This window comes from Netta rufina, assembly GCF_964035555.1.
Source record: "Netta rufina genome assembly, chromosome: 11".
Classification (NCBI taxonomy): domain Eukaryota; kingdom Metazoa; phylum Chordata; class Aves; order Anseriformes; family Anatidae; genus Netta; species Netta rufina.
Genome location: NC_140134.1, coordinates 20,943,573 through 20,959,207, shown reverse-complemented (window position 1 = coordinate 20,959,207; position 15,635 = coordinate 20,943,573). Strand labels below are relative to the sequence as shown.

Sequence of the window (15,635 nt, the reverse complement as noted above, 5' to 3'; positions counted from 1 at the left end):
GTGCATTTCTATTCATTATTTTGCAGCTTCCTCGCATGCAAAAATTTACAATATGAGTTTAAAAAAAGAGACAAGAGGTTCTTAATTTGTGGGAGACCTTGCCTAAGAGCAATAAATATTTGGTTTGCAAAATTTAAAGATATCTTTTAATGTCAGTAAGTTGAAATGTTTTTTCTGATGTCTGCTCCCTAGACTACAAAGAGATTCCTTGTGGTTAACCAGCTTCACCTCCTCCTATTTAGTTTTTTGTCACCAGACTGCACATTAGACCTCCTCCAGGCCCATCAGCTGAGCAGCATGTGTTAATAAGCAGTGTCCTGGTTAGAAAGGATATGCGCTGGGGCCTCTTTCCTAGAAACTCCTTTTTTCCTTATGTAAGGCAGATGCCACAGTCAGCTTGCCAGGTTGGTTTTGTTACACATAATTGGCTTTTTATTTTTAGGTTGACAAAAAAATGCTAGAAATTCTCATCAACTCCTAGGCAGCATACTTGAGCATAATGGATTCAGACAGGAGAAAAAAAAATAAAGGAATAGAGTCAGCTACATATTCATCTCTGAGCCTTTAACAGTTAAAATGAGTAACAAATTTAGTGGCACTGTGGCAACATATTCCATGCTTTAAAAAAAAAAAAAAAGAATTTGAAAAAAAAAAAAAAGAAAAAAAGAAGAAAGAGAGAAAAGAAATCCCCTTCAACAGCCCCAAGATATCCACAAGTCAGCCAATGACTGACAAATTTTGGAGCAGTGTCAAAGTACCCTCTGCCAGGATTAAAAGCATATGTAAACTTTATGGCTATGGTTATTCAAGAGTAATCTCAAGTGGCCTGTGTCTGCTGGCTTAATGAACATGTAGAGAACTGATCCTGCAGCTAGCCTGAGCTGTGAGTATTTTTAGGAGAGACTGTTGAGAGCAATTTTAAATAAGGTGAGAGCTCAAACTAATGAAGATCAGACCTTCCATGCCTGTAGGTATGAAAATGAGGAGCAAAACCATTTGGGAAGATAAAGAGAGGTTCAGGGAGAGCCACAAGACCTCTAGCAGTGTCTCAAAGGCAAAGGCACTGTTCAACAGCTATTTCTACTTCTCAAGAGAACTCAAGATTGTGGCATAGCTTGAGCTCTCCTGAAGAAAACCAATGGTCCAGTCAATCACAAAAATCCCACAGGGCATCCAAGGTCTGCGTGTCTCACCTACAGCACTGCTCCAGGCTCTTGCAAGTTTAAGACCCCGCTAACACGTCTGATGCTCAAGCAAGGATGTCTGTGACTTCTGTCTCTCTCCATATGCTAGCATTCTTGATCTCTTGCTGGTTATTTGGGCTCTCCAAAAATGCACCAACCAACCAGCCTCCTCCACTTTGCTCTGCTCTGTCCATGCCCAATTTCACGCTACAGTAACTACAGTGACAATTGCCTGAGCTGACAAAGCAGTGCAGGCAAATCTGGTGCTCTGAACTTCACCCCCCTATCCACAGTACAGTCCCCTGTACATGGACAGCAGCATTTGCCCTGTAATGGATGTAACACCAGGTTATAACAGCAAAAAGTTGTAAGGCACACTGGTACACAATAAAAGAGACCAGTAAACACCAAAAATTTATAAGGTAACTTTCCAAGAGACAGAATTTAACTACAAACTGTCCCCTTTAAAAACAAAAAAAAAAGGCAAGAACTCAAAGCCACCAGCAAAAGTCAGATAACATTCCTTGCAAACTCATATAATCTAACAAGTGTATTTTTCCTGCAGTCCTTCACTCATTCTTTCTGGTATTCATCTGCCAACATTTCTTTTTTTCTTATTTCACACAGAGTTACTATGAACCACAGTTACAACAGTGAACAGGATTAGCAGAAAGGACTATCAACAGTGCTCACAACCTCATCAAACATGCACAACATCAAGAAATAAAGTCGTTATTAAAATGTCACTATCTTGACTGTAATTACACACAGTGCTCAAGATCACATGCTTACCCAGATTATTGTGTGCAGGAGACATAGGATTTGGTGATAAGTTTGGAGAACCTGAAAATCAAGACATTATAATTATTACTATGGCATCTGCACATGGAAAAAACACTTGCATGAAATCTGTGCTGCCCAGGCTTGTTGAGAGGGAAATCCCACTTCTTAGCTAAGTCTTGTTTTGTGACACTAGCAACTTCTCTGATGCTGATTGCTATTTACATGAGCTTCTGAATGCTCTTACTTACGATATCAACTTGCGACATCTGCAGTACTACTAAACACCCTCAGAGAGTTTAATTCACTTAAACTCTACCCATTAATTTTCAAAAAGGCACATGCAGTTGTCTCTTTTATTTTCACATGCAGTAAACAAAACTCTGGGTGCCATCATCACAGCTACACTCAAGCCCAGCTAGCTGGGCATTAAAGAACTTTATTGTACATTATTACATATTGTACATATCGTATATCACTCGATATATGAAGGAATCTTAACTGGTGTTGGGACAACGGGGTATTGGATCAAGCTATACAGATCTGACCAAACAATTGTCTGAATTTTATCCCCAGTCATTACAGTTTTGCCCACAAATTTTGTGTCTGTACTTTGATATCTGTACTTTGATGTCTAGAGCCAGTTTCACAGCCTCTGGATGCCACATGGATGCAGGTAGGTGGTACAGCCCATCCTTTCTTTCCTCTCACACTGACTTCATCTGGTTTCTTTAACATTTGTTTTTCTATAAAGAGGGAAATCCCTGACATCTGAAGGAAGGCATATCACATTTGAACACAAACTAGGTATTTATAGCATCTTCCAGGCCAATCCTCTTTCAGTCCACTTCCCAAAAAGCCATACATACATTCCAAATGTCAACCACATTACCAGTAATTGTATGTGCTGAAATGTATTGTGTCAATAGGCTTATGTTTGATGTAGACAAACAAACCCACACTCCCTTCCGCCATCTGTATAACTGGTGAGAGACTGCAAGTCATCCCTCTTTTAGAATCCCACGTATGCTCTACGGCTGAAAACATACAGAGAAACCAGGATATTTGCATGCAGTATTTGCATTAATTAGGTTCTGCATGTCTATCTTTATGCAAGTGCCACATATTTGCATATCCCTCTTGTAAAGCACCAGCCCTTCTAACCAAAGACATGTTTTTGTTTTTCAAGCAAAAGTTTTAGGAATTAAGCGTCTAATTCAGTAGTTCTTACTCACAAACACTGGCACAACTCAGATCAACAGGATGCCTTAAACAGTTACCCACAGAAAGACAAGACCCACATACTTAGTTTTAATGTGCTGATATAGGTTATCATGAAGTCTAAGGCTGCTCAGTCTAAATCTTGTTTAATGCCTCTTGTTTTCTTGGAAATATGAGAGAACCCAGACTTTCAACATTCTTTGGGATATACTCACTAAGTGATAAACCCATTTAAAAACAAATCTGCTAGTGGTCATTTCATATACACTTAATCAGACATTTCAGCACATAGAGTGAACAGCCAAGTAATCAGAAAAATGCCTCTTCAGAAGGTGCCAGCTACCTGCCCAATTTTCATGTGCATAAAGATGCATGAATGCATCTTTATGCACATGCAAAAATATCAATATTTTTTCAAATATCATTATACAATGCAAAATATCATTGTTAGGTGTGTCTCCACTGTTTCAGACTCACCAGAAGCTCCAAAACATACTGTCCTGTGCTTTACATGAGATGGCAGGCTACATTTGCACTCCTTCAAGGATAAAATAACTCACCACCATCTGATTTTCAGTGCTTCAGAGAAAAGCTTTAGAAGTCTCTGGTATGACCTAGAAATCTACAAATGGCAAAAGATGACTTACCTGCATCCATGCTGGGGTTCATCTGGTGGTCACTAGTTTCTCCATCCTCACTCAAATAGCCTGGAGGGGGTGTCTCTAGAATCATAAAATGATCCTACTGTCATTACAACTGGATGAAAAGTCTGGATTTTAGACACCAAATATGTTTACTTTGTCATTCACAACAAAGTAAGTTGTTGCTTTTTTTTTTTAAATTAATTTTCTTCCTTGAGCTTCTGAGAGTAGGAGCTGCCACAATCAGGGTAATAGGCATAGTACGCTTGTGAATAACAAAGAAGGGAAAAAACAAAATCAGGATTTTCAGTCCCATAAAACTTTAAGCCGTGTCGACAGTTTTCTGTCCAGATATTTTTCCTTTCCTGGTGTGCAGCTGCATAGTTTGCCCATGCAAATAAGGTGTAAATTGCTTGTAAAAAAAAGATGCATAAATAGAAGAGCTCAATTCCATCTGAAATTTACTGAGTTTTACTCAAATTAGAACGGCTGAATTTCATTCAAATCTGAACTTGTTAAGGGAACATTCAGCTTTAGATTCCACAATAAACTGACTACGTACTACCAAAGGGAATAGGTGAGTTTAAAGAAAACAGAACTATAAACAGCACTCCCGTGCATCTACATTTACAGCTTTCATCTGCTTTCATATAGGTTCCCACTTCTTAGCTTCATAGCAATGATAGAAACAAAGACTTTCTACTCATCCAGCTTAGCGTACACAGACACGATTCACTGTGCAACATGACCCTTTTCCCTCCGCTCCCTGGATGGAAGATATACAGTACCTGGAATGTAGTTGCTCTGTGGCTCGATACCTGCTGGGAAGTTAGTGTTCTCTGGAATAGAGTGACTGTAATCGTCTAACGGCGGGAACTCAGCTGGGATCTCCGTGTGCCGAGGCACCAGCACTGGAGGTAACACTGCACAAATGGAAAGGAAAAAAATAGAGAGAACATTAGCAGCTTTAAAATAAAATGACTGAAACCCTAGAAAATGAAGAGAAACCAGTTTGGAGTAACACCCTTAAATACATGCAACACTGAAGTCGCTAATTAAGGGACACAATTTGATACTTGCTTCTGAAATAACAGCAGCAGTTGAAGATGCTATTCTTAACATATCTCAGCTGGGGATGGGATACGTGCTTAGCTGAACACACCTACTCTGTCTGCCCCTTCCAAGGCAAAGAAACAGGTCTTCTTGAAAAACCATTTGAAGGAAGTTATATCACCTGATTCAAAATGAAGAAATTTCATGTAAAATGAAAACAGCGAGGTAGGATTAGCATAAACATCCAGACTGGTTCTGCAGATTTGTACTGACATGCAGCAAAACTATCTGCAGTTCCAGATGAAAGTCTCTTTCAGAGGCAGGAGGAGAGTTCAGAACAGGAAGTTCAGATGTGTTGGGAGCTATTCTTAGATCTACTTCAACTTAACAGTAAGGTTTTATCCTTAATTTAAAACCAACAATACCAACGGTTAGGGATGCACAACACTGCCGTAGTTCGTACCTGTACCTCCTATGTGTGAGCTGGTTTTTGGGCACACAATGACACATTAGGAAGCTGGCAGCTACACAACCTGCTCGACTTGGCTTTTATCGATTTTAAATGATATTTTCCCCCCGAGTGCAGATTCATAAATTATTCTGCTGCATACAGTAAGAGATTATCATCAATAATAGATACGTTTAGGTTTTAAAAACCTACGCCTGCTGCTTTATTCAATTTAGAAATGCACTTATAAATCCCTTATGCTGCTACCGAGAAGCTGAGGTTTCCACACGCAGGGACAGCAGTACCTGGGGTTTCCACTCTTTGGTAATGGTAAGGATTCACGCAGACTTCATCCTTCTTCATGTTAAAGGCGTACTCGCACATCTCCATGGCCCGCAGCTCATGGTGGCTATGAAGGTCTGGCCACCGCCACAGCCGGCAGTAGATCACATGCGGAAGGCCTTTGCGGTGAGATACTTGCAGCCGGCCATCTAACGACCTGCAGGCAGAACAAAAAAGTGATTACAATGTAGGCTGGCGTTAATACACCTCACAGTGACCACAGACAGCCCAGAAAAAGCCAAATGTGAAGGCTGCCCAGCCAACTCCATGCCCTGACGCCGTCCCCAAAGGCGCTAGGCCTCAAAACCGGCCGAGGCTGCAAGGAGGCTGCCTGCTCCCGGCCTTCACGCCAGGGAGCGTGTCTCCGAAAATGGCAAAACCATCTATTTTGTGTAACAGCCTCGCCCCAGATTTATTAACTTTCTGAAAAAAGCTACACCCAGTCAGAACACACAACTTCAGTGGTACTCCTGAAGCCTTTGTGCGTGTCCTAGCAAAGCGGCCGTTTGCACAGCTCTCCACATTTTAGTCTTAAAATAGGCGCTCATGAAACCGGACTTCTAGAATACAGAGACAGGAATTTCAATTGCGACACAATTATCCACAAATCACATAAGTACCTTTTATTTAAATGGTGTTCACAAACATTACAAACAAATGAGGTTTCCACTTTCATTTTCCAAAGTGCAGCTTGAAAGCAAAATAAAGATTTTTTTTCAGCATTGCTTGCTTTTGTTTTTACGTTTAGCCCATGTCTCCTCCAACTCATTTTTCACCTAATCCTGTCCTCAACCCAGAATAGCCTGTTCCTAACAGGCCTTCCTGGGAAGCAGGACAAGAGGCTTCAAATCCTCCCCAGGAGAGGCAAGAGTTGGAGCAGGGTCTCCTCCATCCTCAATGAGGGCTCCACTCCCTAAGCCACTGAATTGCCCCCAGGCAGTTTCTTTGAAGTCTAACCCTTCACTTCCCTTGCTTTTCTTAATGATTGAAACGAAACACTTTGGGGTTTTGGTGAAATGGATTTTTTTTTTTTTTTTGATCAAGGAAAGAAAAAAAAGAAAATTTTATTTTTTCTCGGAATTATTTCCCTTGGTTCTTTGTGTTGGCTGCCAATCTAGAAAAGCAAAACAAACGCAAACCAAAACACACAAACAATTATTCAAACAGTGGTTGTGCTAGTCTTGGCTGCCCTAGGAGATGTTTCCCAAAAGCTTCTCTGGCAGAGCCTGGCGACACGCACACCTCTTGTACACACTGCTACAGCAACGGGGAAAGCAAAGCACACCCGAGTCAACCTCCACCTGGTGTAGGGGAGCAGGGAAGCACATCACACAGCTGGACACGTATCGGATACAAGGGGTCTACACCATCACCGAGGGACCTGGGGGTACAGGTTTCAAAACATCTACGACCTCCAAGTCTTAGAAACATGCACAACATCCACAGCTACTATTTATAACACATCAATTTATTAATGCATTGATCTGGTGTATTTTCCAAGCTCCTTCTGAGAACTACAAAGCAGAAAGCAAGCTTTCCACGTGAGACTCAAAAGGACGGCAGCAATGTCTAGAACTGATCTTGAGTGGAAGTGGGGATCCTGGTACTGATTTCAGGGAGGGCAACACTTGACCTATGCAACCCCTGTATCTGTTAGAGTGAAAAAAACTCAATATGCATATTACAAAATACACACATACACACTGAAAGAGGGAAAATCTCTAAAGAAAAAGAGATTAGGTCAGAAAGCTGAAGCAAGGAACACACCAAGACTTTTCTTCTGCTCCTCCTTCAATCGTCTTTGCCCACTTGGAAGGACGCCTTACCTCCTAGTGAGGGTAAAAGAGAGAAGAGAAGACTTGGAGAGATTATTCAAAGTGTTCTGCAGGAGGCACGACCGTGGCAAGGTTTCTTACTGTTGCCAGTCACCATCGGCAGCACGTTACAGATGGACGTCCCAGAAGCACAGGGAGGGCCTAACAGAGAGTGCATGACTTACCGAGATTACTGGCAAGGACGGCTCTCTCCCTGCATTTCCCAGGAGAGAAGAATCTCCTTCCACCTACAGCAAACTTCCCAGCCAGCTGGGAGGCAAAGCGCACTTTTTCCCATTGCTCCAGGGTTCTCGGCAAAAGCTATCAGGTCTTACAGGAGACGAGCCAGTACATCTACATGCCTGACTCACTCTCTGGAAGCCATGCAAGAACACATGGACATCTCCACGCACTTTCCAAGCAGTTACCAAAACCCCATGAAGATGGCATCACGCCTTGATGCTTCCTCATGGGTCCTCTGAACTCCTGCACTCACTGTGCTGCTGGGATGCACGTTGTACCTAAACCAACCATGCCAGGAAGGAGACATGCAGTAATATGGCAAACCTGGACATCATGGCTGCTACAGGGACTGAATTTGTGGCATTTTGCCCCCAGGAGGCAGTGGCCCTTGCTGCCCAACCAGGTTAACGGAGCAGTTCTGATAACAAAGATCTCGCAGGAGACAGCAGCTGGAGACACCAGGCCACTGTTGTCTGTGCAGCCCCCAAATGCTGAATAGCTCCACAGTGGCTATCTAACCAAAACCAGCCTAAAATAGCTCTCAGTTGTTGGTATCACAGCTACTCACTGCCGTCAGCAGACTGCAGGCTGCAGAGAACATGTTGGGCTTGCTATCTGCCACTGCTCACAGCAGAAGAGATGGACTTCTTCATGATCTTATCTAAAAGGACTTTTAAAATGACAGAGCCATATGTTTTATTTTCCAACACAACAACCTCCCCCTTCTCCCCTCTCCCCCCAATAGGAAGATAAGGTAAAAGAAATGACATTCCCCCAAAGCCCTGGAGGCTAATTACATTCTTAGGATTGTGAAACCTCTCCTCAGCCTCACTGTTAAGAGGCTCGGGACAAAACAACATCTTCTTGGGAAGGACGTGGCTGAGCGACAGGGCAGCTTTATCTCCTGTTGTCCTGCCTCAGCCCTCGAGGAGTATTTTTTCCAAATGATTTTGTGGCTGAGATGGGACACAAGATTAGATAGGCAAACACTGCTCTACTCCAGGCAGCTTTTTGCCCGAGGTAATTAGACAGCACTCTAATTACCACAATCAATTGCCACGTCTTTATTAGCTGGATGAATGCTCATTCAATGGGTGCAAACACTTGATGGGAGCACAAGAACTGGCTGGAGCACCCAAGTCATCGGACTTAGAAATTATTTAAGCTGCAGTCTCAGGGATGGCAGAGCTAGGAATGGGCCTGGCACTGCTGAGTGAGAGGCCTTCCTCCTGCCCCAGGCCTTCCCTGGCTGCAGCAGTTCCTGGAGGAACTTGATGAATGCCCAAAACCCGTGTCAGATGAGCTCGTGTATGCTGTTGTTAATGTGTACCAAAGCTCAGGATGTATTTGACTGCTTCTCAAGCCTGCAACCCTCAGGGACGACCCACACACGTGTCTGTCTCTCACATCCATGTGCAGAACAATCAGATAATAAAAAACTCCTTACAACACAGCCTTCAGCCTGTCGCAGTCGTGTTCTGAAGCACAGTCTGATCCTGAATCAAGTATTTCCAAAACCAGCTGACAGCTCAGCACATCCAGGCTTCATCAACATTTACCGAATCTAATTGCCAAACTTTCTATCAGGTTACAGAACTGTTCCTTCCTCCTACCTTTCTTTTAACCAGCCTGTGCTGAACAGATCTCCATGTACAACTGACTTGATATATTTATTATTCCATACCACATAACAGGATTTCTTCTAAACATAACAAAGCTTCTCTGCCCAAAAATTCAGTGCAGGAAGGTTTTCCAAAGCAGCACCACTTATTCTGGTGGGGCAGTGTCTCTCTCTCTTCCCAGTCAAATGCAGCTGAACACATTCGTGTCTCCATGCTGCACTGTGGGATTAAATAGCAAAGGCTGGGAAGAAGTCTTCTTTTCACAGCACTGATGTTCAGACCCCAGTGGGTGATGCAGACTCCCACTGCCACCTTGTTAACTAGCACATATCCTGAGCTTTAAGGGTAAGAGTGAGAAAATATTGTGATCTACAAGCCTGTAGTTATCATTGCCTGCAAATGTGGGAGTGTGTTAGCCTAAGGCTTGAGGGCTACATTGTTGGAGAATCATAGAATGGCTTGGGTTGGAGGGGACCTTGAAGACCTGGCTGCTCACTCAACACGGTGTGTTCACACAGGACCAAGAAGCACCCAGGAGAGAGGTTACTCCCCAGCTAGGCCAGCGATAGCCAGAGATGAAAAATAATGAGTAAGGAAAAGAGACCAAGGCCCCAGGAATGCAGTCAGGTAATTTAGCTGCTTGCACAACAGCACGAGGCATGGTCAGGACAACGTTGCAGTAGCCACGAGAAGCAAACACGAAGCCCCTCAGGCTGAACACCTTCAGGATTGATCCATCCATACATGTACATGCTGGTACATTTGCTAGGGAAGTTTAACACGTGGAGCTGCTACCCCAAACTGTCCAGACTACTGCTGCTGAAAGAACAAAGGGCAACAGTGACTCTTAATAGCAAAAACAGAGAAGGGAAGAAAAAAGAATGACAAAAACACTGAAGTATTATTTTTTTTTTAAACAATCCTCTGTAACTTTGAAAAAGAGTGAGGAGTAAATACGAGAACATTACATTGCATAACAGGAATTTGATTTCTAGGCCTGATTACAGTGTTTCTTTTTTCTTTTCTTTCGTCTTTTTTTAAACCCTGATTTAATTTGTAAGATCCTGAATCAGAAAAGAAATAAAAACACAACGCTTATTTTCCTCATTGGGCATTTTGCAGATATCTTCCCTCCAGAGAGGTAGTAAAACTCTTCCTGGTACTCCTTCTCCTTTAAAAGTAAAGCTAAAAGCACTGGAATGCAGTAGCACAAATCATGCAAAGTGATGTAAGCAATAAGATACTGGAGGTTATTTCTGTCAAGGCTGAAATCTCCAGAAGTACTCTGGTAGATCAGAGGTCCATCCCACTGCTTCCCCTCCCTTTCCATGCACATATATTCACTCCTGCTTGCAAAACCCATCAGTTTTCCATCACCGTCATTAATCTTCCAAGAGAGCAAAATGTCTCAGTGCTCAAGTATCCAGTAACAGCGGTATGTGCAAAAAGGGGTTAAGGAAAAGAGAAAAACAACCAGGAAGACAAAGTCTCAGTTACACATTTCCATGGGGTTCTTATTAAAAACCACGAGCAGAAGCTGTTTTTTAAAACCATGACAAATAAGTTACCAGTATGCTCTAAAATGCACCAGGAATTATGGCCACAGGCTGTGATTTTCTCTTGAGCACAAAACATGATAAGTAGTTCCTTACTGGCCCCGCATCTGGTCTCCACCAGGCAAGCAAGCACTTACTCTTGTAGCAGAACCTGGCTGTTGTGTGCAGAGCACTGAAATATCCACAGGGCTTCACTGAAAAGTTGGATAAAATCGCAACTTTCCCTGAATACTGGCCAAATGAAAAACACTGAATAAAAAAAAAAAAAAAATGACCCATGCAGCACATTTGTAATTCAAAAGCTGAACCCTTGCCATCTCTTTCCCCTCAATTTGCTCAGCATCACTAAATTTTCCAGTTTCTGGTGCAGTTTTAACAATACTGTCATTCAAGCTCAAGAATTAGAAGTAACTGTGCCCAGCTGAGGCTTGCAAGGCACGTTATCACACTGCCATAGAGGAAACTGGTAATACTTCTACTTAGCAGGTAAATTGATAGGAGATTAAAAGAATTAACAAGCTTCTAATTAATCTGCAACATGTCTCTGCGGAAAGGATAAGTTTTTACTACCCCAAAGCAAAGAAGTTAAATGATTCTCCCGAAGAAAACAGCAGTTTGCATCAGAGCCCCACCAGGAATAAGGACTTGGTACCCCCTCAGGGCTACCAAAGACCACCGCTGTTTTGTGCTGGCCTCTCATCTGGGCTGCTGATGCTTCCCACTCAAGCCCTCCTTTGGATTTGGAAGCAAACCACATCTCCTCTACCCTTGTGGATGGTGTGTGGGTACTTACAGGTAAGCTCAGGATCACAGCCAGTGGGTGGCACAGCTCCATGCATCTGCTGGCCATCGAGTCCCGAGCACAGCCTGCTCCAGCCTACAGCACCAGGTGAAGATTTGAAAGGTAGAGAGCAAATCCCATTCCTTCTGGGGCCGCATAATTCTTCTACTCTAGGCTCATTTGTTCAGGGCTTGCAAAGTAGCTGACAACACAGAAATTACCAACACGTCCCGTGTGCGCCTTGCTGCCTATTTACATCTCCGTCTTTACCAAGGCTTCACAGACTTCCCCAGCCCCCACTTGAAAGCTGAAGAAATACAGCACGGAGAGTTGATGTCAGGATCAGATTATGACAGCATGAGTCATTTATTAAGATTCCAGTAATGCTAAGCTCTTTAGCAGGTGCCTTGAGACCATATTTTTCAGAGTCTAATTTCAGATTCAGACATAAGTACATTTTATTGGTTTACCATAAACTGTCCATTGCTGCTCCTTAAAGCCGCCTCCTGCTTGTCCTGTACTCCGCAGCTCTCTTCTCCCAGACGTGTCCACTTCTACTCCATGCTGGCATGCAAATAACAGCTTAGTTTCATTTAGTTTTCTTTAAACCTATGGAAAGGTCTTTTTTTCTCACATAATATCATGATCTATTTTTCCTCTGTACCTTTTCATAATCTCTCTGTTGTTTACACCACTTCTGCTTATGCCACGGCTACAGCATGTTGGCTACTGGCTATCAAAGCCAGTCCCCTTTCTTCTACCTTTAACCACTTTGTAATTATATGCCCTACATCTTTCACCTCCTCCTTTTCCTGATCACCAGTACCACAGAAGATGGATAATTTGGAGACCCAACTGCGCATGCCCTTCACCACCCTCTGCCCTAAGCTGGCCACAATCAATCCTACTGCTTCATTAAGGCTTGTTTAATCATGAACCCAGTTCTGAAGTTCCCAATATTCGTCCAGATATTTCTGCCATCTACACCTGTCTGATCACACTTGAACCTGCCAGGTGGATGGCATTTCTCACAAGACACACGCTCCTAACTCCTGATGCCTAAAGGAAGGCGATGAACGGGAATTCAAGTGGCAGGACGCTGCTCCCAGGACCTGCAGCAGGGATCTTGCAGCCAAAAGTTTTATTTTGGGAAAAAGGTAGTACTGCACTACTACTAGTTCACCTTGAACAGAAATTGGTAGAGAATAAGAGATGCAAGCAGCATCTGAGAACCAAAGTATTTCCGAAGGTAGCGTATCCAAGCCCTTTACCACAGTTATCTTTTGTGGAGCAAAGTTAAATTTTGCATGATTTCCATAACCTCTCTCAATTTAAATCCTTTTTTTTTTTTTTTTTTTTTTTTTCCTAAGCAGCCCTGGTCCTTTTGTTTATTTCAGCAAACTTTCTTTGCCCAAATCTGTCACACTCATCTAAATTTATTTGAGCTCAAGCCTTGAGGGGACCGGGGGTGGAGGAGACAGACACAGTAAGGAGCTCAGCCTCTCCCGAGGAGCGTGCCTTTTTGGAAACCCATTTATCATACAAGCTCGTCACTGCTTCCCAGAACCCTGCGTCTAACTCCAAACGTGAAATCCAAAAAGCAGCAACATGCTCTCGTCCAACCGAACCAGCAGCTTCCTTTCTCCGAGGAGATTCCAGGCATACTGACGGCTCTGTGTGTTTCTGTGCTGGGAGGAGTTTGGTGAGGAGAAAAGGGATGGATGGAAATGCCAAAGACATTCAGGTTACCTTCCATAACGCAGAAGGTATTCCAAACAAATGTGTTTCAAGAAAGACTGACTAACCAGAGCACATGGAGCTGATAGTAGTCTAGTAACACTCCCCACACACCAAAAAAAAAAACAAACAACCAAACAAAAAGCTGCTGCAAAACTCATTTACTGTGTTAGCTTCCACGGCAATCACACTCCTTTACATTTAATAGCTAGCTTCAGCATCCATCTTCTTGATACTCTAAGGAAAAAATCTTTGTAGCTTCACTGCAGCCAAGAGCACTTTGCAAATTAGCATCAGCTGTGGATACAGCCTAAGTAAAACCAGAGCAAAGGACCCATGGAATGAACGTGCTTCTTAATTGCCCAAAGAGAAAAGAAATTAAGGCGCTGCACAGTGTTTAGACAGAAGCCTCACACCGAGAACTGCTGCCCCAAATATGCCGGCTGCTAACAAAAGCAAGCATGATTACCATCATGAGTGCTGAAAAATGACACTTTTAAGGCCTTGGACACTCCCTCACAACATACACAATCGCCAGTGCCTCCAAGAGAGGCTTCATATAAATACCAGGAGTCGGAACTGACTGCTCAGATAAATGTTTGTGCATTCTATCAGGCTGGGACAAAGCCAGCATTTCTTATGGAAACATTTTTGGTGGTCCTGGGCAAAGACCATGTTTACTTTATAGCAGATATAACTAAAAATACTGCACGCCAGCCTCCAATTATCTTGCTTGGAATAGTTTGAGGCTACTTGAGGCTCATTGCTGTTATTTTCTTTATTATATAGTGAAAACGCTGCTGCTTTTCCTGTAATTTGAAAAGCTGCTATTTCAAGGTCTGTGTTTGTACCTCCCCCGCGTGGATAACAAGATCCAGGGTGCAGTTTTCCCGAGTGCCCACCTCCCATTTTCAGAAGCAGCTCAGGTGCTCATCCCACAGATCTATAGGATCCTTGAGTTACGTGGGCCTGTCAAGTCCTTAATGTCATTAATTCTGCCTCTGTATTACATTGCTTTGGAGCCACTTTTTGCACAGCCAGGGCTAAGTGACAGCCCCACAGACACGGGGACAGGGTCCCACAGACGCTCGCCCTCGCCCCTGGACCCTGAGCCCTCCTCGGGGCCGTGCTTTGGGCTCCATCCAACATCAGGGCTGTGTGTGCTCAGGCAGCTCTGCCACGAGGGCCCGCTCGCCTGAAATGAAACACAGATTGTTTCAAACAAAACAAACCAGAAAAAAAAAAAAAAAAAAAAAAAAAAAAAAAAACAGAAAAACCCTTTAGTCTGGGTTATTTCGCCGTCAGTCTCTGCCGCTGTCCCCAGCCATTAACCACCTCTCTTTTCCAAGCTTTCCCAGCCTCCGACCCACTCGGGCGTCCCGCGAGCTGTTAATGAATCAGTGGCAGATGAATCACTTCCCATGTGCTGCTCGTTTCGTCACACGGAGCCATTCTCACAGCCTTTCCCCTCCGCTCGCACGGACCCGATGACAAAGAGCGACCTCCGCTACCAAAAGCGGGCTGCGAGTTTCCACGAGGAGTTAACAGAAGGTGCGGGCGCCCTGCGAGAGAGGTGAAAAGGGTAGTGGAAGAGGGCTGTGTTAATTTTACAACCCCGACTTCCTTCGTTATGAGTCACCAGCAACGCAGGAGAAATCCAGCTTACAAAAGTAAACCTGCGAGAGTGTGATGTCTTAGGGGAGCGCGGCGGATTTAAGATGGAACGCCTCATTAAAAACCCACAGAAGTTAATATTTTACAGTCTCTCATGTCCGTAATTACGAGGGAAAGTGGAGTCAGGGCTCTGCAAGGGTTCGTGTGTATTTGGGGGGGGCAACTTTGTAAACTTCTCTCTCTCATAATCAGCTTTTACAGCACATCTGAGGAGGGCAGGCAGGAGAGGAGGTGGTGTTGTGGGCTCTTGGTTGGTTCCTTTGTTTTATTTTGTGGGACTGCTTCTGTACAAGAAGAGAAGAGCGTTATTTGTACCAAAGAGATGGTACCTACTTTTGTACCATAGAGATGGAAAAGGCTTCGGCTGAAATATTTGGTTTTTCCCACCAAAAGCACTTAACATCAAAAAAAAAGGCAGCTGTGTTCGTGGCCTACCTGAAAGCTTCCTTTCTTCTAGTAAATCTACAGATCAGCTGAAAGGGTTTTTTTTTCCGGCTGCCACTCGCAGCTGAAGGGCACAGCAGAGGAGTCGCTCCCTC

At 43.5% G+C, this 15,635-nt stretch overlaps 1 protein-coding gene across 1 annotated transcript in view; it reads right to left on the bottom strand.

The window, feature by feature from the left end:
* Positions 1 to 15,635, bottom strand: part of SMAD3 (SMAD family member 3) — a 73,352-nt gene that overhangs the window by 15,432 nt on the left and 42,285 nt on the right. Inside the window, exons 2-5 of the mRNA XM_084293666.1 lie at positions 5,633 to 5,826; positions 4,615 to 4,749; positions 3,833 to 3,907; positions 1,977 to 2,027 (exon numbers count right to left, since the gene is read on the bottom strand). Coding sequence (XP_084149792.1) covers positions 1,977 to 2,027; positions 3,833 to 3,907; positions 4,615 to 4,749; positions 5,633 to 5,826 — 455 coding nt within the window. The remainder of the gene's footprint in view (positions 1 to 1,976; positions 2,028 to 3,832; positions 3,908 to 4,614; positions 4,750 to 5,632; positions 5,827 to 15,635) is intronic.